Source organism: Argiope bruennichi, chromosome 9, assembly GCF_947563725.1.
Source record: "Argiope bruennichi chromosome 9, qqArgBrue1.1, whole genome shotgun sequence".
NCBI classification, from domain to species: domain Eukaryota; kingdom Metazoa; phylum Arthropoda; class Arachnida; order Araneae; family Araneidae; genus Argiope; species Argiope bruennichi.
In genome coordinates this window covers 1714748-1742288 of record NC_079159.1, presented here as the reverse complement: position 1 = coordinate 1742288, position 27541 = coordinate 1714748, and the positions used below count along the sequence as shown (strand labels likewise).

At 31.0% G+C, this 27541-nt stretch overlaps 1 protein-coding gene across 6 annotated transcripts; it reads left to right on the top strand.

The window, feature by feature from the left end:
- The first annotated feature begins 14740 nt into the window (after positions 1-14740).
- On the top strand, positions 14741-24543 carry LOC129985270 (uncharacterized). Of its 6 annotated transcripts, none has more exons than XM_056095240.1 (2): positions 14741-14786; positions 21388-24543. In XM_056095240.1, exon 2 carries the CDS (start codon positions 21403-21405, stop codon positions 22780-22782), a length of 1380 nt encoding a protein of 459 aa, XP_055951215.1. In that variant the 5' UTR covers positions 14741-14786; positions 21388-21402; the 3' UTR covers positions 22783-24543. The 6 variants fall into 6 exon arrangements, with proteins under 6 accessions (XP_055951215.1, XP_055951216.1, XP_055951211.1 ...); XM_056095241.1 differs by lacking the exon at positions 14741-14786 and adding an exon at positions 15433-15478; XM_056095236.1 differs by lacking the exon at positions 14741-14786 and adding an exon at positions 19502-19723.
- Positions 24544-27541: the final 2998 nt, after the last annotated feature.

The following is a 27541-nucleotide window of genomic DNA, read 5'->3' as shown; positions in this document are numbered from 1 at the left end:
GTTTCTGTCCCTCCAGGTTTTTTAAATGTATAAATCTGTTTTGTATGAATTTTTCAGTCGCGCATAAAATAAATAATCCCGAACATGTATTGCGAAAGATTACTTTCAGTAATCAGGAATTAAATTATGTATTTCAAAAACAATCTTTTAAAACAAGATTTTTTTTTTTTACCTATACACAAAACAATTGTATTTATCATTTCAAATGAGTTGTACATGATTCTTCTTTCCAAAATTTTCTTTTTCTTTTCAGCTGAAAGACGTAAAAATAACGGTTTTCGTAATCTTTATTATTATTATTAATTCAATAACCTAACTAAGTCCTAATTCATCCTAATATAAAGTAATAATTCCTCCTCCATAAACATGATCTTTCAGTAATCCCCCCAGCCAGAAATCGCAAGGGTTAAACGAGTGAACGAGGAGACTAGTCATCCGAAAAAGCTCTGGATATTGCATGATGTTTGCCAAAGTTAGGACGAAGTGGGTCTTTGACTTGGCGCCCAATATGGGGAGTTGCTCCATCTTGCAGTAGTCTGCAGTCCAATAAGACAATAGTCTGTAAACATTGCCATTCCTGCTTTTCAAGAGTAGCTTGTTGTCAAAGGAGCTCACTGTACCGGGCACTAGTGACAGAGCCTGCTATCCCTGGGGAATGAAAGTTTTAAAGAAAAACAGTTCGAGGATAAAATCAGTAGTAAATCTACACCATGCAGTCACGTAATCAGTTGGTGTTGGTGCAGGTCGTTACGAGATGAAGCACCCCATATGAGGCAATTTTGATTATTCACAACACCATCTAAAGAAAAGCATGCCTCACCGGACTATAGAATTTGCCAAGACCACGCGTCATCTATTTCCACTCTGGCCAAAAATCGGCAAGCAAATTCATAGCGTGTTTGTTGGCAACATTTCGCTACGTGGATCTTATAAGAATACCATTTTATAATGGGTCTCAGAATTTTTCGTATTGTTGACCAGGGGATTCGCCAACTCGCGAGATACAGATCAAGTAATTGCTAAAGAACAGCTGAAACTGGAGGCTCTTTTAATCTCCGTGCGATTTCTTCAACAGTTTCATTCGCAACTGGTTCCGCCCTTTTCCTGGCAACACATCTATGTCTGTAGCCTTTTCAAATTTCATAATCATCTTCATCAAAACATTCTTTGACATAGACCTTTTTCGCAATCCCTTTAAACGGCGATATTCACGTTGTACGGATAAGATATTCCTGCCGTTTTGGTAACCCAGTTTTACCAGTAAGTGCTTGATTAGCATTGAAAAAGGCATTTTTGGGCTCTGACTGCAAGTCTCTTTTTATAGATTTCACTAAAAAATTCCCTCTAGTGATCAAATTTTAAACTATTTTTTTAGAAATCTTTTCCGATGATCCGTATAACGTGTAAACTAAATTTCATCAAAATCCGATGGGTAGAACGGGTTCTGTCAAAGATTGTCAGCTTTTTACCAACTATTTGAACGTTTCAGTTTCTGTTGTTGTGTAACGAGAATTTGAAGAGATATTTTGAATTTCACGGAGATTTTTTCTTAGTGATGACCGTTTTATCGTTTTATAGGTCGATAAGGAAGAAGGGCAGTAATGGATCACTTGGTGGCCATTTACCTCGAAGAGAATGTCAATTTGACAAATCGGTCAATTCAAGGATGGACAGTGCTAAAGATAACAGTCGGCCACAACAAAACCTGTCGATACTGCTACGTTCAGTGGTGACGGGGTGGTCGGCTGTAAGCAAGAAGAAGGTAGAACGGGTTCTAGAGGGGCTCTAATAGGATCATTTTAATAACAGCCACCCTACATAGGAATTAAATAATAAAATGGGAGTTTAGAAAGAAATATTTGACTTAGAAAGATTAAAATGAATGAGAACTGATAGTTCTGTTTAGTTTGGGGAAGAAAATTCTCCACATCAAGTAGAAACTTCAATATCGAACTCATTTTTCTTTGACATCTACACATTCTGAAATGAGTGGGAAAGTTTTCACCCAAACATTCTCGCATGCTGTCCAATTTTTTTTATCCTCTTCTGTCGCTTAAAACTGGGGACCTTGGGTAATAATTGGTAAGGCCGCAAATACCTTTCATGGCGTTCATGAACGATAGATACGAAATATAGATCTTTGGTTTGAATCTAGCTTTTTTATTCAATCTATCGCTGAATTTGGAGGCCTTTTTACCGGACGATTAACTCCAAAATTTCACGTGGAACTGCAGTTGTAGTCACACAAATAGCATAACGAATTTCACTGATTTATTTCTTTCCATCTATGAATTATTGCATTTGCAAGCAGGCGGAAGTACAGACCGACAGACGGTCACTCCTTTAATAAAGTTGGCATGTTCTTTTTATAGTAAAATTTAGATGAAGAATTTTTCATTTTATTTTAATGCGCAATTAATTATTTTTATTTCACTTCTATTAATTTCCTCTATTTCATTTTCTTCCTTTTTCTAATGTTAATATATTTTAATTTAAATAACTAGATACCAAAAAATGTATCCATGTTGTCTGATCACTTCAGGTAAAACACATAAAAATGAACAGTTGCATCGTATTGGGAAGTGTACAATTTATAGTAGTACCATCACAACATTGATAAATGTAGAATTTACAAGTCATACAGATTATCTTATTCAAAAATGGTAAATGGTTTTGTTCAAGTTTCCCTTTTAATTATTGGAATTAATTAATTTTTTAATTAATTCCATTTAGAAAAAATCTAATTTTCTAATCCATCTAAATTTCATTTAGAAAAATTAATGTATCCAGATTAATACATTTTATGTATTTTTTTAAATGAAAATAAAGAAAAGTAGTTTTTTGGCAAGGAAAGTAAGAACTTTTCAAAGAAGAAAAATTGCACTTCTTCACATCTTACTTTACCATTTTTTACTTTCTTATGTCTTCACATTTGAACATTTAAAAAAAATCCCATATAAAGAACTTTAAATTACTCTTCAAAAAATATCAGAATTTCTACAAACTGTGGAGAAGAAAGATCATTTTTGACATAAAAAGGAGAAAGTATTTAATATAAAGATCATCATTCGGATAATCTTTGAAAAATAATTAAGGAATTTTTTTTTTTTCCATAGAATATTATATATATCAAAAATTCAGATGAAAGTAAAATTATAAAAGATTCTACCACAAAAAAAGGTTTTAAATTTAATAAATTAACTAACATGCACATTTATACCAATCAAACAGATTTCAATACGATGTTTTAATATGGCACATGTGAACATTTAGGTTCTCTTGAATCAAATGTTCGTGGTTGAATGATGAAGTAGTTATTCTTTGGATTTCTCTCAAAATTGGAAAGTAATGAAAAACGAGTGATCATTGATTATGTATCCAGGAATCGTGAGCTCTCAGATGAAACAAAAACTTGGCAACTACAAACTTGGTTTTGTAGTTGCGGCTGGGGAATTCTGTCACTGCTTTTTCTCATAGACGATGTTGCCTTTGAAACTTTTCTCGAAACTGAAGAACGGTGACATTCAACGCAGCTACTGACGACATTTTTAAACGCCATGAGCCATTTCATTGAAAAAAGAATTTGCGAAATTGGACTAGTGAATGAAGCTGGGTATTGATGGTTCTTGGATTTTTTTCCCTTTAAATGTATGCATTATAATTAAAGTTACATTAAACTATTATATTTTAGTTAAAAGTGTATTAACGTTTGAGAGAGCAGGTAGAGTGAAACTTTTAAGGTCTGGAACGTCCTTTTCAAATTTTGTTTATTTTCTTCTGACATTTATTCACCTAAGCGGAATGAAAATTCTTAACCTCAAATAGAATTTAAGAACCCTTTAGATATAATGTCTCCTTATAATTATAAAAATCCTCCTCCTCTTTTTTTTTTTTTCTTTGCAACAGGCAAACATTTTAATGTGTGCTCCAGTTGCAGTACAGTGTGTCGCTGACATGCGGCGAACACGGTGATCGTCCCCCTCAGTAGTGCGTGACAGGGCTCCGATTTTTATGAGAAGTGCTTTCCTGTAACACTGTTGCCAACAATGTGCGATACAGTGGGCACATCCTTTCAAAATGTTCTGAGATATCGGTTGAAGAAAATCCACCTTCTTGTATCCTTTTATACGACATCGTTCCTGCTCACTGAATTGCTTAAAGTGTCTTTTTTTGTCGCCTTAAAGATTTCTTATATGATGCTCATATCGTTCAATTCGAACGATGAATGTCCATCGCGTTTTTAATGTAAGCATGATTTGTATGCATATAGAGCCTCAATTAGCGCCATTAACGTAATGCTAGCCTCGGGTGAAATTCGAATGGATATCATCTTTCAGATGCGCAAAGACGTCATCTGAATTTCATTTTTTAGCACAATTCTTTCTTGGTGTTCGGTTTTTAATTTCTGTTAATACTTATTTCGCAATTTTTACAAAGTTCATTATCACTTCAACGTCTTTCCTGAATGATAGGAAATTTATCCACTTTATTATGTCTAAAAATACTCCGTGATCTTACTTAGAAATGAAATCTAACTCCATTCTTTTATAATTGCAATATGCATCCATGTACATATAGCAAGATTTATATTTCGACATTTTTAAGAATATAAAACACATTTAAGGTTAAAATTAAATTATGAAACTAACCAATTGAAAAATAGTTAGGGGGAAACTGTACTTAGAGCACACAAATGCAGCTGTTTCTAAAACACAAATAAAATTATTTAAAATAGACAAACATTAAATAAGATAAGGATTATAGTACAGTTGTCAACAAAAATAATGGGACACTTCTGTAACTTTGCTATTTATTAGTGCATCTTTACAAAATGTCATCAATGGGAATGGCTAAAGAGGCTAAAGAGTTTGGCTAGACACTTTGTTCTTGTTCTGAGCTCATTAACAAAGTTGATTAATTAGTATCTCGAAATATTCCCATCACGGCTGCCTTTTTTGCTTCATTGATTGCTTATCATAAAAACAGCAGCCAAAAAATGTGAGTAAGTTTCTGTTAAAAATTTCAAAAATTAAAAAACATAATTACATAATTAAAAAAAGTGTGTCCAATGTTAAATGAATCATAATAACTTTTCGAGATATATAGGAAACTATACTTCTCAATTTTTTTTACTTATTTATTTAAAGAATACAATTTTAAACATATATGTTTAAAATAAATTTTTAAATTTAAAAAATCATATTTTTTTATTATACAAATTATTTTACCCATGAAATAAATTTTCCTTTAAAAACACTGGAACCAATGCATTTCATTCACGATAAATTTTCTGAATGGTATTGAAATATTGATGGCTGGATCAACCTCGGAGACGGATTCTGAAATATTTTGAAAGTTAATGAAATGCTTAAATTTCCAGTAAAATGTATTAATTAGAATTTCAATATTCATTCTAAAGATCAATCTGAGTCCCATTTGTCTATTTTTTCGGTATCTAAATGGAAGAAATGCACTATTTGCTTTCAGCAATCTAAGATTTACTTAATATGATCTTTAGTGTGTTGGCTCTTCTCAGGCGGAGTTTAAAGCAAACAAAAATAACTCAAAAACTATTACGAATTTTTGGTCGAAATTTGATGCGCGCATATAAAAATGAGCTATGAATCGAATTATTGAAAAATCTCGATTTCCTTAATGGGAAAATACCGAAAGACTAATAATTAAAATTGTTAATAAATTCGGTTCTGGATTTAACTAAACCTGTTTTCTTGAATAATTTCCAGTGACACCAATTTTGCGAAGATGCGATAATGACTAAAAAAATTACAGAAATGTCTGATTATTTTCCTTGACGATTGTACACTCATAAAAAGGGAAAAATTGGAATTAAAATGAAAAAAAAAAGAAACAAAGTAATTCAGCCTGAAGGTTTTATCAAGGGTCACCTTCAGAAAAAAAATTTCTATCATTTGTTTCTATCATTTCTATATTTTGTAACCGGAAGTACGTTGAATTTCCTGATGAAATGTCATTGGATGTTTGTTCTTTTTAAATAAAAAGAACAGACACCGTCTGTGTATAATCCGTAGCTGTATACTTTGCAAGATGCAGACCTTTTCTTTTTTCATTAAAAGAATTTGATTTTAATCTAAATGCTTTTTTTTTACTCTGCTATTTTTGTTAAGAAAAACTCCAAAAATCGACCAAAATGGAATACAGAAACAATATTAACATTTATTGACTAGTTTCTGATCACCTTGTCTTCGAGCCTCATTAAGTAAAGATAAGTAAAAAATAACATTACGCTGTTTGAAAAAAAAATCAGTTTAGTTTGCTGAAACAAGAACATATTAGAACGAAATTGCACAAGAGGAGCAGTTGTAAATCGTGTCTAGGACGACGTAGGGAAAGGTTCCCCATGTGACCACCATCATTCACCTACAAAATTTCAAGTCGAGTGACAGTGCGTTCAGCATATCGTAAGTGATTAGTTGTGATGCTTCGCACATGAAACGTTATGGAGTTCTTTCAGTCATTCAACGTCGCAACACCTTCATGATACAGCAGACTTTTTAAGTGGCCTCATAACCAGAAATCGCACGGATTTATATCTGTCGAACGTGGTGGGCACAGATTACGAAAGAAGTGACTAATAACACGTTCGTCTCTGAAGTGCTGGAACAATAGCGCCTTCACTTATGGATATGTGGGGGCGCATCATCCTGCATGAAAATGGTCGATGTAAGGACCTGCCTTTGTTGTAGCGGCACAACAAACGTCTGCCGCATGCCATGATACCGACGGTCCGTAATAGAACATGACAAGACCACGTGCAATTATTTCTTAAAGAAGAATGGTCCAAGGATGAATGTCGCTAGACAGTCCCCTTTAGAGAATGTAGGGGAATTTCAGTGTGCATCCGCGGATTTTCCTTAGCCCAAAAGCGGCAATTCTGTATGCTCACTGTCCCATTGAGGTAGAAATGAGCCTCGTCGCTCTACGGAATATTCCAAGGCCATGACAAATCAACAGTCATTCATTTGAGAAAACTGACTGCAAATAAGAGACGTTATGGCCCGTCCCTATCAAGCAGCTCTTGGATATGGTGGATTTTGTAAAGGAAGTAGCGTATTATGTTTCTGAGCACTTTTCGGATAGTGATGTAAGAATAGCCTGTCTGTCGAGAAAGTGCATGTTCGCTACTGCCCCCAAAATCTGATGTCTGAGCAACAGCAGTTGTCTTGGCGACATCAACAAGTACCGGTGAGAAGGCCTCTTCCAGCTTGATCTCTTAATGTCCCCTAGATTCAAATCTCTTAATGATGGCCCGGATACCTTAAGCAGACATTAGTCCACGCCGTATTTTCTTTACATGACGAAATTCACGAACTACAGCAGAAGCATTCTCCTTGTTTTCATAAAACAACTTCACCAATAACGCACGTTTAACTAAAGATACCGTCATCATTACAGCCGAAAACATCGACATAAAACATGACAACGTCTGCAAACGTTTCATACCCTAACCTGTTTTGCGAAAAGCTTCTTCTTCACAAGCATACAAATCTCGGCATTTTTTCCTAGAACTGACAGCGTTTTCCGGTTTTACATTTTATAACTCATAATTCTTGTTCTGGGTTTTTAATATTGTTTTTGTATTCCATTTTGGTCATTTATTGTATTAAATTTAATGTTTTTTCCGGGAAAATCGCTCTCTGGTGGACATATTGGAACAATTTTTTTTTTTTTCAAAATTCCGTGAGCGCATCTCGTGTATTGTCTATATATCAAATTTCTTTGCAATCCATTCACCCGTTTGCGTTGGAGGACGCTGCTTATAGGAGAAGTTTAATTATAACTTCCCTGTACAAGAATTAATGTGCACAAATTAAGAATGGTAAATTATCAACTATTAAGAAATTCAGAAAAATGTAATACATATATAATTTCAAATTCAAAAAATATTAAGAAAAGGCAAACATTACAATGAAAAAAAAATTTTTATCCAGAGGGAACCAGAATAAAATGCTAACATTTAAAAAATTTTAGCAGTAATCTAGATAAGCACAAATTAAAGTGCTAAATTACAAATTTAGTAAAAATGCCAAAGATTTGGAAATTCAAGCAACCAAAATACCAGTTTAACAAATAATTTGAAATTCGTTGTAATCTAAATAAAATTTGTACAACAACTGAAAGAAGAAAACGCACTTTTTCCCTTGAACACAAGTGAAGAAGTAGCAATTTAAAAGTTGCCGAAGGCGGAAGCGCCCCCAAAAGCTAGGTCAGAGGTCTCCCCAAATGGACCCCGAATTGTCCTCCTAAAAACTGTTTCACGGGAAATTCTCTCGGAAAACATCAAGCGACTGATTTCCCAATTTTTCATTAAGCAAATAACTGATGATTTACATTCCCCATTTCAAACAAAGCTCTTTCGCAATAATCGGAAATTAAGGACAAAAAAAATCCCTTTCGTTTATTTTCAAAAACTTAAACGCATCTCCTAGCCAAATTATAGTCTTGTCTGAAATCCCCTTGACAAGCTCCCATCTCTTGAAATGTTTCTTACTGATTTTAAATTTCAAGATAAAAATATCCCTTTTATTGAGATTAATTATTTGAAAAAAATGAATTCGAAATTGCTTTCCTGGTCACTTTATTATTGTCCAGAAATTCCAATACTCCTCCATTTCTGATTTTTCTCTCTATTAAAAGAAATTACATTCCAATCAGCTCCAATTTTACTGCAAAAAGTTTAGTCATTGCTGAAGCACTAGATCTCATAGTCCCAGAAAAAGATTTTCTGAATCTTACATTTAACTATTCTGCTCTTACATCTTTGATAAATATCTCCAGTTAATCTGTAAAAAACTGTAAAAAATGTATAACTTCTAAAATATGCACTTTGAACAAATCAAATCAAAGAATACCCTTCCTGTGGATATCTGGTCACTCAAATATAATCTGAAACGAGACAGCAGATCGTTTAGCCAAAAAATTTACAGAAAGAGAATTTCAATTGAATTTATCTCTCCTGAAGATATTATTTCAAGCCTCAAATCAAACGACCACCAAATCACAATTTATTATTGTTAAAACAGCAAATACTTCATTCCAAGAATCGGAGCACTTTTTACAGGGTCCAAAATTCGGAAGTAAGATATAATTTTGGCCAGGCTAATCAGCAAAACGATTACAATACCTGGACTTTTGAAGCCTTTTAACCTCTAAAAGGATCCTCTTTAGCATGAATGTAACAGCATTAATAACACTGAGCGCATAACGATTTCTTGCAAAAAGTTCCTTTATTATAGGAACAGGTTATGAATTAAACTTCAATGAGATAAGCAAGATAATATTTCCGTCGGAAGTTTTCTGGCGAAAATAATAGCAAATAAAACCAATCTGCCCAAGTTTCTCATCAAGTAAAGAATCACTTCAATATCTAACTTGAAAGAATTATTTTGTGGACTGACTCGACGATTGTACTCCACTGGATAAATGGTTCAGCATCTAAAAATAAACAATTTGCTTCAAACTGAGTCATAGAAATTCAAGAAATTACAGACCCCAGTAATTGGAGGCATTGTAGTGGTAAGCAAAACCCAGCCGACATGTTAACTAGAGGGATTAGTAGCAAGGATTTAATTACCTCTGAATGCTGGAGGCATGGTCCTGAATGGTTGAGGAAAGCGGAAAACCTTTGGCCCAAAGCAAAGGGATTTCAACATGATTCTATAGAGCCAGAAATTGCATCTGAATTTAAATCCGCCGTTATAATTAACACAGCTATTGTTCAAGAAAAAATAATAGATCCAGAAAAATTTAGCTGCTTGCTTAAATTGCTAAGAGTGACTTCTTGGATATTGCGTTTTGTAAATACTCTTAGAAAGAAAAATGTTGAAAAGGGTCCTCTTACTTCAGAAGAGCTTTCCAACGCAGAAATGTTTTGGGTAAGAATAGTCCAAAACGACTGTTACTCTAGCTAAATTAAGTGCTTAAAAAATAATAAACCCCTCCCAAGAGACTAAATTATTATGTTTAAACCCTTTTCTTGATAATAATGGTGTCCTTAGAGTCACAGGAAGACTAGGGAAAACAACCCATTTATCAACCTATGAAAAACATCCAATCATACTCCCTCCCAAGGCTAAATTAACAGAGTTATTAATCTGGGAATCTCACAAAAGAGTCTTTCATTCTGGTGTATCCCATACGATGGTGTAAATAAGAGAGAAGTTCCGGATTTTAAAGTCCAGACAAACCATCAAATCTCTTCTTGGAAGATGCACAATATGTAAACGATTCAACTCTTCTCCCGGAAGTCAAGTGATCGCGCCACTTCCAGACATTCGTGTAGAACAGTCAGCTCCTTTTACGATAATCGGAGTTGATTCTGCTGGCCCTCTTTTCGTTAAAGATAGTATTAACAAGCAATATATCTTGTTGATAATCTGTGCAGTGACAAGAAGTGTTAATCTAGAACTGGTCGGTGATTTGACTACCGATACATTTCTTTTAGCTTTCCAACGCTTCATTTCTCGACGTGGCTTGTGCTCAGTGGTGGTCTCTGATAATGCACGTACCTTTAAACGTGCAGAATTAGAGATAAAACTCATTTGGAATGTTCTGAATCATGCAGATGTAAAAAACTTTTACTCTGCTAACGGAATTAAGTGGAAATATATTGTTGAAAAAGCCGCCTGATGGGGTGGTTTTTACGAACGAAGGGTACGTACTGTGAAAACTGCTCTGCGAAAAACACTTGGAAAATCATGTCTCACTGTTGAGCAGTTGCTGACTGTCCTTACCGAGATTGAAGGCATGATTAAGTCTCGGCCAATCACATATGTTGGTAGTGACACTGAAGAACCGATTGCTCTGACTTTTCATTTTTTGACAGTACATTTTCTTCTAGGGAAACGTGTTACCTCCTTGCCCTCTGTAAGACTTCACCTTGATTCGAATCTCTCTTCCAGGAAATGCTTAATAAAAGCATTTAATTACGGAGAAAAATTAATGAGATCATTTTGGTCTAGGGGGGGAATGAGTATTTGCTGAATTTGAGATCAGCCCATTCAAGTTTTGTTAAAAACATATCGCCATTTAAAGTTAACGATGTAGTCTTGATTAAAGATGATCATCTACCTCAAAATTTCTGGAAATTAGGAAAAATTCTTGAATTATTTCTCGGAAGAGCTAGCAAGGGGAGGGCTTGCCAAGTTAAAACCGAGTCATCAATTATTAAACGTCATGTACAATTGTTGAATAATTTAGAAATCCAGGACTAAGAAGTAAATGTGATAATAATTTTATTATATGTATCATGTACTTAATTTCTAGAATATTAATCATTTAGCTAGTAACATTATTGAAGTGTTTACTGTATATATGTGTTATTTGAAATGTATATCTGTTATTTGTAATTTGTATTTGTTATTTGAAATCTTTTTTTTTTTCATTTATTTTCTCCTGCAGTATGTTCTTATCATATTTTCTCTTCCAGTATGTTTTATCATATTTTTTCTTGCAATATGTTTTTATCATATTTTCTTGCAGTATGTTTTTATCATATTTTCTCTTGCTGTGTGTTCTTTTTTCATACGTATTCTTGAATTTAATTGTTATTTAATATTTTTTAGTAATTACCAGGTAACTTTCTTGAAGTTAAATTTACAATTCATGTTTAATTATTTACTCTAGGAAATTTTGATGAACCCCCTGGTTCATCCGGGGGCAGGATGTTAAGAATTCAGTTAACCACGTGATCTTCCTGGGCGGAAGTAGCTGCCAATCATGTATCACGTGATCTCCCTGTGGTTGTTTAGTATATTTTTTTTCCACTAGAAGCGAATCGGACTCCTGTACTAGTGGGAGTGTTATCTCGGCTCTCTCTCTCCCGAGAGAGTTTTATGTGTAGTTCTCTAGGCCTTCTACACTTTGGTGTATTCATGTGCCTTATTAGTTGATGTTACCAATAAACCCTATAAAACCCAAAAGACAATATGCGTCTTCAAGTCATTTCACCCAGACCACAATCTTCACTATCAAATGAATTATTGTGTAATCAAGAAATGCAACGATAATTTATTTATTTTATTATTTATTTTATATATTATGTATTTGCTATACATTCCTTATTTCTTTTTATAGAATACTCTCTAATGGAATTCTTAATGAATGTAATTAACGAAATCTTCCTTTGTAATGAAATTTTTCACTCACTTACTGATGTGATGGAGTTATCTGTAATTTTATCACGTTTGTAATTTCTATCACTATATTCAATTTTAATTTTTCATACTTTACTTACGAACTGATCTATCTATTGACTTGAATTTTTATCTCATTTGCGCTGCAGCTGATAATGAAATTGAGGGAAAAATTCCTTTTAAAATTCTGTTGTGTATATAATAATAATTAATAACTTAAAAGAACAATTGAAATAAAAAAGCTCTATTTCTTAATTTACTAATAAACGTACATTTTAAAGGTGTTTTTTATTAAATGTATTTTACACCATGGTTGAATCTGGCTGGAAATCAGAAACTATAGAAAATTATTTTCAATTTGGTCTTACAACTTCTAAGATGGCTCTGATTAGATTAAAATACAACTTTGTTCCTTTTGAATCTAAGCAAGAAATTAACTTCCTCCTTCCCCCCATTTTTCTGAGTCATTCAACTTAACTTCTTCTTAACAAAAGATACAAAAATATTGTAATAATGAATAAATGGAATCGGAACAATTCAAATAAACAATGTGCTGTCAATTTTGCATTGTCTTATTAACATCTTTTTTACGATGCTTCATTTACGTTATAAATTTCTAACTTTTCAATTCCTTTGTCAACACTGATATTAGCTTTATACTGAAATGTAAGTCAAAAAGTTTAAAACCAAATCATGCAAAAACGCTTCAATGCAAATCAAGGAATAGCGCGTAACTAAAGTAATCAATACTAAATGTATGCAATATGTGTAAAAAATTATTTATATTGTTAAAAAATAATAAAATATATTTGAACTAAGTGATTGTTAGGGATGACGAATATTTTACGAGCAGTTATTACGTAACCAATATCATAAAGTCACAAATACCAGTGATCAACACTTTTCAAAGAGGGGGGTGATTCAAATCCTTGATACGATCCTACTGGTGATATTTCGATTACAGGCTTTGGATCACGATAGAAAGTAACAATCGATACGATATCACTAAAATTTACCTGAGCGGTGACTTCACTGGAAAGTAACAATCGATACGATCTGTCCAATGGAAGCTCTCGAACGAAACAGAAAAGGAGAAATCTGTGAATGGTTTGAAAAGTGAACGGACCGATTATTCTTGGAATTATCGTATCATTGAATTGCATATCACTGAAATTTATCGGAGCGGTGAATACTGGAAAGTGTGAAGTCGCCGCCCCACTTCATGAGAGTGATCTTGACCTTCAGATATTCGCATTTGATGATGCACTATTCAATAAAAATCATTTTTTATTGCTTGTGACTTGACTTTGCATATATTCCGTTTACTCCTGGCGCCATCTATTGGTGGAATATAGAACTAAAGTAAACAATTTAAAGAAATAAGATATATAATAAATATTTCAGGAAATAGTTTATTCCAATAAAGAAATTAAATAAATAGCTTTGAAAAAATCAAATTTAAGAAGTAAGCTGAAATAGATGAATTAATTCAATCACACATTACTTAAAGTAGTAAATTAAGTATTAATTACAATTAATAAATTTTATATTTACTATTAAGTAATAATTTTTAATTAATAATATGATTGAAATAACAGATATTTGGAACAAATATTTAAAAATAACAATAGCAAAATTATTTGTTATTCAAAAAATCGTGGATTATGCATCTTTAGTGATTGTTACTAGAGGAATAGTTTCATATTATAAAAAATATGAATTATTTTTAATTATATACTCAATTAATTTATTAATCACTTGGACTTGCGCAATTCATGAATATTGAAAATAAGTGAATGATAATTTTTTTTATTCATAGTTTTGCACAGTATTTAACTTTTATTATTCAGTTCAATATTTTTTTTTAATATTATCATTACCAAGTAAAATTTTATATTAAAAGTGGAAGCACAAAACCGCATTACAGTGTGTAATAAGAATGAAGAACTAGTAGGCCGGCTTCCTGGCATAGGGGGAGCGCGTCTTCCCCGTGATCTGGGCGTTCTGTGCTCGAGTCCCGGTTCGGGCATGGTTGTTCTTCATCTCTTCTATCCGTGAGATGTGCCCTCCTGTAAAAAGGGGCTGTGCAAGCGAATGTGATGCATGAATAGCTAAAACGTACTCTTGGCTCTAATTGGCGCTACGAAAAAACAAGAGATGCACTCTCGACTTACAATCACTGATTTCATCAGCGAGCTTGTCCATGACAAGTACCATTAGAAGCAACAAGAACTATAGGGATGGGAAATACTGTTCATTTGAAAGATTCGGATCAAAGTCGTTCGTTCACTAATTTGACCCGTTCGTTGCAGGTAGTTCGCGAACAACCAATTGGAACGAATGAGTTGGGCTCTTTCATTCGAGAACGAAAGACTTCGTTGCTTTTGACTCACTACGTCATTGGCCAAGCCGGATATTTCCGGTTGTATTGAGTGTCGTAAAGAAAGGTGACTTCTACTGTATGTGTTTACTTCCCAACGCATGCGCTGTTATTTTGCCATATATGCAGTTCGTTCTGAAAAGTAGGTTACACATAAAACTGAGAATGGGGGAATGCATAGACTCAAATGATTCTCTTCCCCTCTCGCAGGAGGGAATGAAGGAGCAGGCTTTGTAATTTTGATCATTTCTCAGTTATTCTACTGCTTGAGATTACAGTGTTATTTAATGGTTTTTTTTTAATGCTTTTTAAAGGCATTTTTTAGGTCCGTTTTTACTTTATTTTATTATGAAATATTTTTCACGATTGGTTATTTTGACAGTATGGAGTTTTCTATTACGTTTAGATAATTCCATAAAAAATTAAGCTCACCACTGTCTCTAAGTATAAAAGTCTTTCGTCTTTCGAGATATTACTTCATTATTTATAATATTGTTCAATAATTTTTTAAGTAACATTATAAATCAACATTTAGTTATATTTTTATTTATTCAGCTTTTATTTTTATTTGAAAATTATATTTATTTATTCATTTTTACTTCCTGGATTATATGCCAATAGTCGTGTCTACTTAATTAAGGGCAGGGTTCATTTAGAACTCGAGATTTTGGAAATTTGATATTCCTATTGTTTTATACTTGCGCAAATTTCATTAGATTTTTATTGTTTAAGAGCTATACTATTACATTTATTCTTATACTTGCATCTTTTATGTTCACTCTTTAGTAGAAAAATATATCTTAAATTATCATTTGATAATTTATAATATGATAAGTAAAAGATTGCATTTGCCTTACAGGGTGTGTAGTGACAAGCTGCTGCAAAAAGAAGTACTTTTAAGTACTTTTTAAGCACCTTTGTATAAGTATGAATATGTAAATTGCGTATTTTCTAATCATAGTATTCTTTTTTTTTTTCTGTTTTATAACAATGCATAGTTTTTACTGAAAAAAATCTTTAAAAATAATTTTAAATGCTTATTTATTAAATTTTAATATTTATTTTTGTATTTGTACAACATCTTCTATTGTAAAATTATGCCTTTTTGGATTTGACAAAAGCAAAGAAATAATTATAAAAATGGAGAAAAAAACTATTAATACCAAAAAATTAAGTCAACTTTTATAAGATTAACAATATAATCTGTTTCAACATTTCTTAAAATTAAAATAATATATATATAAACATTTCTGAAAATGTCGATAGTGATGTAGAAGCACAAATGACAACAAATGATGTGTTTTCAGTATGACCACAAATTTTGGTTTGATTTTTATAGAAGCAACAACTATTACGATCAAGCATAGCTGGGATAGAAAGAGTATTAAATAATCATTCTAAGTAGTACTCATTCTATAATAAATAAAAAAAACTATATGAGTTACTAAAATAAAAAATATCCTAAAATAAATGTTGAGTGAGTTAAATCCATGTTGAAATGTATTACTAAATTAGCTAGTTTACTGAGAGATGGGTCTCATTGCATAGGATCACAAAATACCTTAATTCGCCATCTACAGAAAAAAAATGATATGAAAATAATAATAATAATAATACACAATAAATAAAAAAGTATATTCTATATTCTCGTAATGCTCGTATGTATAGGTGAAATATCTGTATATATATATATATATATATATATATATATATATATATATATATAAATTTAAAAGAGATGTAAAAATGGTTTTCGTGCAATAATATGCATCAAAGTCATTGAGGGGAAACATTAAGTTAGCATCCTTCAACTTAAGAAAAAACCAAGTGCCAAATCCGTTAGTTATAGTTTCAATGTCAGTCATCTAGAGAATTTCGAATATTGATATCGGGATATATTATATCGGCCTCGATTATCAAATGGATGTCTACAGGCCTTGAAAAATTTTTGACTTTTATTCAGGGAAAATTAAGTTTCTACTTTCATTCCATTTTTGAAAGTCATGTATTTGGGCTTATTCAAATTAAAATCAAGAATTTTTTAGATTTAAAAACATTATTTCCAGATTTTTTTTTCATGTTTTCAAATTTGCCTATAAAAAGTTTTTCTTTTTCTGTTATTGTTGTCTGTCGCCGACTAACACTAATATACAACTAAACAACTCTGACGAATTTTGAATTTATGTTTAAAAATTTTGTAATTGTTTAAATATTTTATTTGAAATTATTTTTAATTAAAACTCTTTTTATATGCGAGACACTGAAATCAAGTCTTTTGAAGATGACCGCCAATTAAAAGTTTTGCTATGCAGTTTTCCATAACGTTTTATATTAAAACAGATTGCTTATATAAAGATTACATTTTTAAAAATACAAAGAGGTTTTAGATGTTTGGAGAGGAAAGTAAGATGGAAGATAGTGATCTTGCATTATTTAAAGAGCCATACAAAGATTATTCCGTGTCTGAATATTCAGCCCATAATCATTATGATGTTAAAATAATCGATTGTAGAGAAAAACCCCCTATTTTATTTAAACATTCATTTTATATCTGTTGTCTATATTACAATTAATACAAGTTTTCTCTTTCTTGATCAGCAACAAAAATTAAACAACACATTTTGCAATTTACGAAAGCAGTGTGATTAGTGCCTGAGTTTAATAATCTCAATTCAGGATCTTTTTTTTTTTTTTTTTCAGAAAAGATAAAACAGCATTGAAATAAGGAGATTCATTTGAAAGAAATAGTTGCTTAATAAGATAAATTTTAAATTTTATTAACTCTCATTATTTGTCCTTAGAAGCGAATTTATTCATCTTTTCCTCTGTGTAGTAATAGATGTGATATATTTGTTTGTTTGTTTTTTCAAAGTAAATAAATAATTTATTATGATAGCAATGCACGTCACTTAAGTAAAAGTTATATATATTGTTACAAATCTGTAATTTTGCTACTCGGCATGAATCGTGTCATTGTAAGAAAGACCATTGTACGATCTGTCCTATGCATGTTGAGCGGTTGCCGCGTCAATGACCTCAGAGATTGGCGACAAACTTGGCGGACATTTGGCGGCTTGGTGATGAATTTCGGGAGTTTGGTGACAAAATGGATTATACTGGAAAGTTCGAGAAGTTTCACGTTCCATCCAGTAGGAACCGAGATGCACCCAGAGACGTCCTGCTTGGTCTCGGAGATTCTAGCCCCGCCTCCCGGAACTATAAAAGACAGGCACCTGAAGCTGCAGGGAAGTCGTCGTGTGTATCGTCAGAAGTCGAGTGTGAGAGTAGGAGTCGCCGACAAGTAAAATATTTGAGAGGATTAGACAGAAAGCAAGCTGCTGAATTAGCGATTAAATGTGATGCGTTATTACAATTGATTAGCGGTATTTGTAGAAAAAAAAATTTGTAACAATATATATATATATATATATTTTAGAATATCTTAAAGTAAGGAATAAAAGAGCATGTGAAATAAAAAAAGAGAAAAATAAAATATTTGACTTAATTTACTTTATGACAATATTGCAGCATAAAGAATTTCTGAAAATTTTTATTATTATTATTAAAACAAAAGGTAAAATTTAGTATTATAGCAGCAAAGTTGTAAAGGACCCCAACGCTTTTTTCAATAAAAGTCTTTTACAATTAACACTTCCTAAAATCTCCAATGTGAAAAAATGGCATGCCCCCCCCCCTCCTTCAGAAGAAAAAAAATTCCCTCACTCTCTGATTCTACGAACTGAAAACTTTTACCTCCCATAAAGCACTTCCTTTTTTGCTAGACGAGTGTGCCAAAATGTGTTGTGATAAAAGAGCTAAACACCGTGTAATCACTAAAGGTCAACTACCAGTCTTCTGCTAAGTGATATTGAAATATCTTCCCCTTCCCCAGCTTTCTCATTCATTTACGGACATAACCACAAGCATCTGTCTTCTTATGTCTGGGAGGTTCACGCATGAAATTAGCAAGTTCCGCACGGCGAGCGAAAATAGCCAGGTCCACACTAGGAATGACAAATATTTTACGGGTGGTTATTACGTAACCAATATCAAAAAGTCACAAATACCAGTGATCAATACTTTTCAAAGAGGGGGGTGATTAAAATCCTTGATACGATTTTACTGGTGATATTTCGATTACAGGTTTTGGATCACGATAGAAAGTAACAATCGATACGATATCACTGAAATTTACCTGAGTGGCGACTTTACTGGAAAGTAACAATCGATACGATCTGTCGAATGGAAGCTCTCGAACGAAACAGAAAAGGAGAAATCTGTGAATGGTTTGAAAAGTGAACGGACCGATTATTCTTGGAATTATCGTATCATTGAATTGCATATCACTGAAATTTATCGGAGCGGTGAATACTGGAAAGTGTGAAATCGCCGCTCCACTTCATAAGAGTGATCTTGACCTTCAGATATTCGCATTTGATGATGCACTATTCAATAAAAATCATTTTTAATTGCTTGTGACATGATGGTGTTTGCATATATTCTGTTTACTTCTGGCGTCATCTATTGGTGGTATAGAGAACTAAAGCAAACATTTTAAAGAAATGACATATATATTTAATTCAAATTTTTCAGAAAATGGTTTACTCCAATGAAGAAATTAAATAGTTTTGAAAAAAAATCAAATTTAAGAAGTAAGCTGAAATAGATAAATTAATTCAATCACACGTTACTTAAATTAGTGAATTAAGTATTAATTAAAATTAATAAATTTTATATTTAATACTAAATAATAATTTTTAATTAATAATATGATTGAAATAACAGATATTTGGAACAAATGTTTAAAAATAACAATAGCAAAATTATTTGTTATTCAAAAAATCATGGATTATGCATCTCTAGTCCACACAGTTAATGAACGGGAATACAGTTGGTACACAGTTGTTCGTAAACGAACGACTTATTCAGAAAATGGTGACCCGATACCGCTTGTTCACTTAGACGACCCATTCGTTCGCGAACGAACTACCTCTACTAACTAGCTATAGCGGACGAACACCATTCAGATGAAACGAGCTAGTGATCGGATTGTATAAGCTTGTGCATTATTTACTGATCATAGTAAATAAAAATACTTGGCGAGAACCTCGGAGGAAGTATCCCATCCCTGATCCTGTGCAAATGCTTAGTCATCAAAATGGGTGACAAGGTAAATAATAGGTTTGTTTGGCTGTTTGGGTTACCATGTTGGAAACAAACTCAGGCGGCGTATTGAAGTAGATTTCAATCCAAATATATTTTGTAAGCAATTTTCTTTTTCTTTTTAATTCCTAAGAAGCTCTGTTTATTGTTAATTATTTCTTGCGATGTTCCGTTAGTTGCTTCCATGCTTTTTTTATTGAAATTCTGATAGCTATAAAAGTGATGAGCCAAAAAGCTTAATGTATCATCCGAGTTTTAAAAAAATATTAAATCTGATGTGGTATTGTATTATTACAAAGGGTAAAAGTGAATTTTAGCGTCCCCTTGCAGCGCCAATAATGCCAAGTCGCCAATAAAGATGGCAGCGGAAATAAACAAATACGTCCGCGGAACAGTTACGGTTACCATTTCCCGCCATATAATTAGAACATTTTACTGATAAGTATTTTTTTTTCCCAGACTGCCCTGTGCCTTCTTAAAAAAACACCCTACGGCTTCGTTACCAGCGGGAGCGGGAACCTAGTAGCTTCGCTAGCATATTGAACATAAGGACTGTGGATAGCAGGAACAGTACATAACCAAAAGGATAGAAAGAAGCAATCGGAACATTCTTCATACAAAATTTCAAACAAACATCCTTTTTCCAACTTCATCAACTCGTAAAAAAATATATTCCACTTGTGGCGAATAGCTTATAAGCCAGTCACCCTTCACCCATTCTGCCGGTTCGATATCAAACTATTCTTCAAACAAGCATCCTTTCCTAACTTGCTCAACTCGTAATATATATATATATTCTGCAGGTTCGAAATACTGTCTTCCGTCCCATTTACCCGACATCCATTCTTGCACAATTGCCGACATCAAACATTATGAAGGGAATCAACCGTTTGAACACCAAAACAATTACGAGAACTGCGAAGAATTCCATTGCAGCTGTCTTTTAAAGTGAGAATGCAGACGATTTCGTAAAGTTAGAATTCAGACGATTTTTTAAAGCGCATACTGACAATTAAAAATTGCAAAAGAATAAATATTTTCGGTTTGAATTCATATTAAAAAAAAGAAAGAAGAAAATGACTTTTAATTATAAGCTTTACTTTCTTTATTTAATAACCTATTAAAAATTAAAATCTTTAATCGATATTTTTTTAATATTTTTAATTTTACATTTTTCATGATATAGTTGTAGTTCATGTACAACCCAACCATTGCAAAAAGTAGTAAACAAAACAGCATTAGAGTTGCTAGAAGAGAGTTCCGATGGGTTGCCATATTGGCGACAAACTCGGGGGCACACTATTCTTCACTTTATCCAATCTTTTAAGTATTTTTATTTGCAAATTTTGTAATTCTTTGCACTGTAAGCAGAAATGCTGATGCATAAACATATATTTTGGCAATTTATTTTGGTTGTTTAATACACAAATGTGTATTTAGAAACTCTCATTCAATGTTTTAAAAGCATTGATTTTCTAAAGGTTAAATATGAAACTAAATTAGATATATTTTTTTCAACGTACAAAGAATAAAAATTGATAAAATGTTTGAAATTGATTTCTAGAACATATGTTAAATGTAAGTTTACTAATGTTAATGTTAAATGTAATTTACTAAATTTTTAAATTGTTTGTAAAAATAATAGTTTAATTCCTATTTTTATGTTGATAGACCCATTTTTGCCAAATGGATTCAGATGCACAGATTACACTTGCAGACAGAGCTGCTGTTGTTGTAGCAGCAGCGGTTTGGTATCATAAAAATGCTGTGGAAAGGATAAAAAAATCTACTTCATGTAAGAGAAGTTTTGAGCAGCGTTATTGGATGAAGACAAAGATCATAGTAAATAAAAATATACATTCTCTACCTTTACCTGCTTCCTGTAAACAACGAGTTGAAAGTTTCATTGTTTTTGTTGGTGAAGGTATTGAACAATGGATTCAAGATCATTATTTTCTGACTATCAATAGTTCAGTATTATCTAGTCTACTTTCTTGGAATCCAAAAGGTGTTATTGATTGCATTGCTACTGCTAAAAATATTATCTCTCATGAAAAAAACTTGATCAGTTGTTTCAGAATAGCATGTATGTACTGTCTTGAAAATTATATATTTCAGTTGTGGGACTTGTTAGAACAACAAAATCTTCCATATGATACTGATGCTATGGAATGCTTTGAAATAAAATTTTGGATATCATATATAAAAGATAACATGGATGATTTAATGGATGAAATCCAGTATACTGGTAACAGAGATACTTTGTTCTTTGCTTTTAATATGTCTGTGAAAAATAACAATGCAATTTGGACTGAACACTTTTTGAAGAAAATGAAAGAAGATCAAATGTGCACAGTGGCTTGCAGCAAACTGAAATCCATTCTTGAAATGCCATGTTCATTTCAAGAAAACATCAAGCATAAAATGATTCCATTACTTTCTCAGTATGTAAGTAGTGAAATGTTCAATGGCTTAATTGTTAGTCATTCAGGTACTATTTTGTATTATTATTTACAATTTTCTACAATAGGTGATTTTCTTAAAATTGCTTATAAAACCAGGGATGTGCTTATGCATGAAGATTTCTACTTAATTATAGAAAAAATGGCCCATATTTTACAAGAGTATGGTGGAAATCAAATCTTTGAAAATGCTTTTGAACTCTTCTGGAAAAATAGCCCTGATCATTGTAAAACATACATTATTGAAAAATGTATAAATTCGGGTTTTTTAATTAAGTTAGGAGTACTGGAACACAGTAGTCCAATTATCAAAGCAATTATTCAAACTGCAGCAACTTCTCAGAGAAAAGAAATGATATTTTCATACGGTGGAATTATTTTTTTCGATACTTTAATGCAAAAGAATAGATGGGGGTGTTTTTCTATGTCAATTCAAGAATTAGTTGGTTCACATAATAGAGAAAATTGGATAAATAAACTGATACACACATACCGCCGCATGTTGAAAAACTGTTCTTTTCCTTCGTATACATCTACAGATTATAAAAAATTTATCCATGCTTTTGAAATACAAAAACATAAAAAAGGGCATCTGAAGAAATAAATTTTAGTGCATAATATACTTGTTTTTTTATATTTAAATAATAAAAATTTAATTTCAGTGGGGTCAATTCATGGTCGTGTAACATCTATACAACTCGCACATAACGTTTCTTCATAATTCCTGATTATCTATTCATTACGGCTGTTTACAATTTTCTAATTGTAAGATCAATCATAAGATTACGACTCAAATGATGTGTCGTGCAAGACATTTTCTAATGAGAATGTTACGATATGTGCATTTTTTATTTTTTCATTGATTTTGAATTTTAAATTAAAAAATAAATTTCTATTTGTTAAGATTTAAAGTTTTTGACTAGTGTGGTGATTATATTAAAAAAGAACAAATTTTAAATTTTGGTTTTGAAGTGATCAAAAATTTAACTGGTTAAGATTTTTTTTTATTATTATTTATTAAAAAAATAGTAGTTTGATTGAATGAAAAATGTTTCAAAATATTCTTTTAATGACAGCTTAAAAATGCATTAAGTGAAATCAGATGATGTAGTGCTGAAACCATAATATTTTGGGGATAAAAAAAAATAGTATTTTGCACATTAAGTAAAGATTTATTTCATATCTACAATATGTTATTGCTTATATTATCATCAGTTTTAAAGTTAGAGCCACTTTGTGCATTAACTTTAAAAATTATCATGCATTGCAAAAAAAAAAAAAAAAAAAAAAAAGCAATTTTGCAATTTAATTTATATTTTTCATTACAGTTATCAATTATTTGATTGCATATTTCAAAAGAGGGTAAAATATAAAATTTAAAAAAAGTGAAGAATATTTTTAAAATATTAGAGCTGGAGAACACTTTTGTATACATAATTATGAAACCTGATAAGTAAGTAAAAAATGAGATAATTATTAAAATCTAATTAATTTTTATTCATGCAAACAATGTCTCTCATATATTTTATTTTGCAGTATAATGTAATTTGTAAGTATTTTACAGTAAAAATTGAAATATATATATATAATATTGTAATTTAAATCATGTTTATTTGAACAAATATGAGCTATTTTAATGATTAATCATTTTTAATATTTTTACATGTTACAAAAATAATTAGCAGAGATATATGACCATATTTCTATAAAATAAGGCACCTTTTCTACAATCCAAGTAATTAATTAAAAATTATGTATATCTAGTATTTAAATTAATATATTATTATTATATATATTAATGCTACATTAAGAAAACTCATCAATCAGTATTTCAGTCAAGTTTTAGAACTGCATTGTATGCAAGCAATCAGTTTATTAATAACACCAATCAATGAGCTTATACTTTTTTTGCAAAATGCAAATACTTGTACAATAATTACTTACTAAATACTTATTAAACAAATACTTGTAAAAGATGATGACTGTGGGTCTGCACAGCTTCGACTCCCAGGATCCTTAAGGATGTTTTTCACCACTGGGTTTTTCTGGCTTATTTTATCAGTCCCATTAGGAGGGTTGTGGTGATTTGGCTAATCGATTGTATGTATAGAGGAAAGCCATCCTTTATACTGTACAAGACCTCATTCTTGTCCAGGTAAACAATTATTGTTACAATAGGCAAAATCTCTGATAATTTATTTTAACCATATATATGTGAAAATTTAACATTGTAATGTCAAAAGACTTGAATATATATATTTATCAAAACATGTAAATTTAATTGCTTATCATTTTTTTTTTTTTTACAATTTTTTAGCAAAATGAAACTTAGTTAAAATAAAAACTCTATATAACTCTAGATAGATCTAATAACCATATATTTTAAAATTACTTATTATATTATGCATCTTTCATAATATTATTTGTAAAGAATATAATAATGTGTTAATTTGATGTTTCAAATTGAAATAATTTCTAAAGAATGTTTATCTGTATTACACTTATGATATGTAGCAATTAAACATAATATTGGAAGTAAATACTTAAAAGAAAGCAAAAAAATATACTTTATTGCACTACAAAATGCATTTATATATTGGGATTATTTCATGCTATCTTATTTTACTGTTAAACACTGCATTTTACTGTTAAATACTAATTTCATGCAGAATGATTGTAAATTTAAAAGGGTTTTCTAAAAATAAAGTCTGCTATTCTGAAGAAGAGAGAGTTTTCTTGACAATAATAAAGTGGTATGATTGCAAATGAAATAATTTTATTTAGCATGATTAAGATTTTAATTGAATTAGACTCTTCAGTTAAAATCTTAAAACCACAATGTTAAGAATTCAATATTGATTACACAGAAATGAGAATATCAAATTTAATATTTTCTATATTAAGAAAAAATTATACTTTAAATTCTTGATACCTTCAGGCAGCATTGAAAATTAGGTCACATCGACAAAATGATATTAAATAGATCCTGTGTGAAAAAGTTCTACAATCTCAGATAAATAAAATTGAAAACTCATTCATTCTAAGAAGCAATTTTATTCAATATTAATCTAAAGTGAAGAGCTAGTTTATTCTGTATTAAATGTAAGTTTGTCCAGAATAAATAAAAAATAATTATCATGGATAACTATAAAGACTAATGAGGAAATTATGCATGAGAATTAAAATTAAAACCAAGTTATTAAAATCAAACTTCTTAGGTAAAAGCTCTCTTTATCTCAGAAATAAATAAATAAAATGTATATTCATAAAAATGCAATAAAATTTTGTTTAAATGTATTTATAAATGCATAATAATTTAGCAATTTGTTATGAAGTATATACATTTTATAACTCCAAATTACTACATAAAATACAAACATAATAGCTAGTCAAATACAGACCAATACATTACAGAGAGACCAATTCCTAACTCAATTCCCTGTGAAACTTTAGAAAATATTCACAGTCGTAGATGACTTTTATGTCACATGAATTGACTCCACTGAACTTTAAAAAGATGAAATAATAAAATTCTAATTGTAGAGCTATAGTGTTTAAGTTTTGTAAAACATATTTTTTATTTGCAATATTTTATTGCATGGTGGTATCCAAAATTGGATTGGATACCATTATGTAGAATTTTATATAATATTTCATTATGACAATGAGTTGCTATTTTTGAAATTCTGTTTATTTCTTGTCAGAATAGTTTTTATATATTTTAGTATTTAAAATATTTACTTTGTTTGTTTCTGACTGCAGAGAAACTTTTATATTGAAATTATAATTTCTTATCTCGTACAATATAAGAGTGTGATATTATTTATTCAACATTTTGATGTAACTTTTTTTTATTATTATTTCAGCCAATATTATATAATTTGCCTTATTTTGAGTATAAAGCATTTTTCAGCTGTAAAGCTACTACTTCACACTATTGTAACATCAGATATTAAAATTTAGCTTCTGTCCAAATTATTCAGTTTTTACTAATTTTTGCTATTTTCTCATATTTTATGTGAACCATAGTCCTATTTTAAAAATAATAATATGTATTGTCATGCATAGGTTTGAAAGCACATTTATAGGGATATGTTGAAAGCATTTGGATGAATTTGAAAATTTTATGGAATGTTTTATTTTTATGTTTTATATGTGTTGTGAAATGTCACTTAGAAAGCTTTTTTCTTCTTTGCTATTTCTATCTATATATTTTGTGTACTCTAAATGCATTCTTGGATTTTGTTACAATGTAAAGTAGAAGGACAAAGAAATAAATGTACTTAGCCTTTTTACCTTTTCTTTTTTTTAAAAGCTGTTTTTTTTTCTTCTTAATTCTTGTTTCCATAAATATGAAGTATTAATAAATGTAATATTATATATACAGTGAGTTACCTAAACGTGTAAACTGCTAAATTCAAAAAATGAGAACATTTTAATGGTTAAATTTTCATAAAATGTTGATTTATAAATGTAATGTTGATATTTGAATAGAAATTGCATCCTCATCAAAATTAAGTTTTCATATTAGAATTATCGTTTTCTGCTCAGTATGTTTAATTGTACACAAAGATGGAAAAATGGAATTTCTTGAAGATAATATAGTGTTATCCAAAAATGTTATCTGAATTTTTAAATGACTCCTTTGTAGTCAACCAGGGCTTAGTTGTTAGAAATATGAAGTTAAGAACCCCTCACAGTGCAAATAAACAAGCAGGAGGGGGGATGCTATTCTTATTTTGGTTATACTTTCAGCTGCATTGGATTATTTTTTTAAAGTGAATTTGGAGTTCGGATGTGAAGATGATGGGGACAAAATTTATGTAATTTGGAAATGTCGCATCTGTGATCTGGAGAATGTGTTTAAAATGTGTTCGGGCGGAAGGGGTGGAGTATTATTTAACGTTTACATTGGGGTAGAAAGGGTAATGCAAAATCTTGACTCAACAGTTGTATTTTATCAGGATATTTATAGAAAGATTCAATTGTATTGAACATAACCTCAGACTTTATTCGTTAGATTTGTAACTTATGCTAATGGAAAACGTTCAGGATAAAGTGGCATTCTTGTTTTGAATCAACATAGCATCATAATCTATACTTATAATAAAGCTCAATGTGTGTGTGTGTGTTGGCGCTCTACAGGCCAGACCATTCAACCTACAGCTACCAAATTTGGCACGTGTATACCTTGGAGGCCGGGAATGTGCACCTGAGGGTTATTTTTTGAATTTTTAGTTAGAATTTTATTTATTTAAAAATTAAGCAAAATTTTGACGTTTCTGCTATAACTTCCGAAAATATTACCGCACAAAAAAGATTTTACATGAAGTTAAAGATCAAAAATTTATCTTTTAAATGAT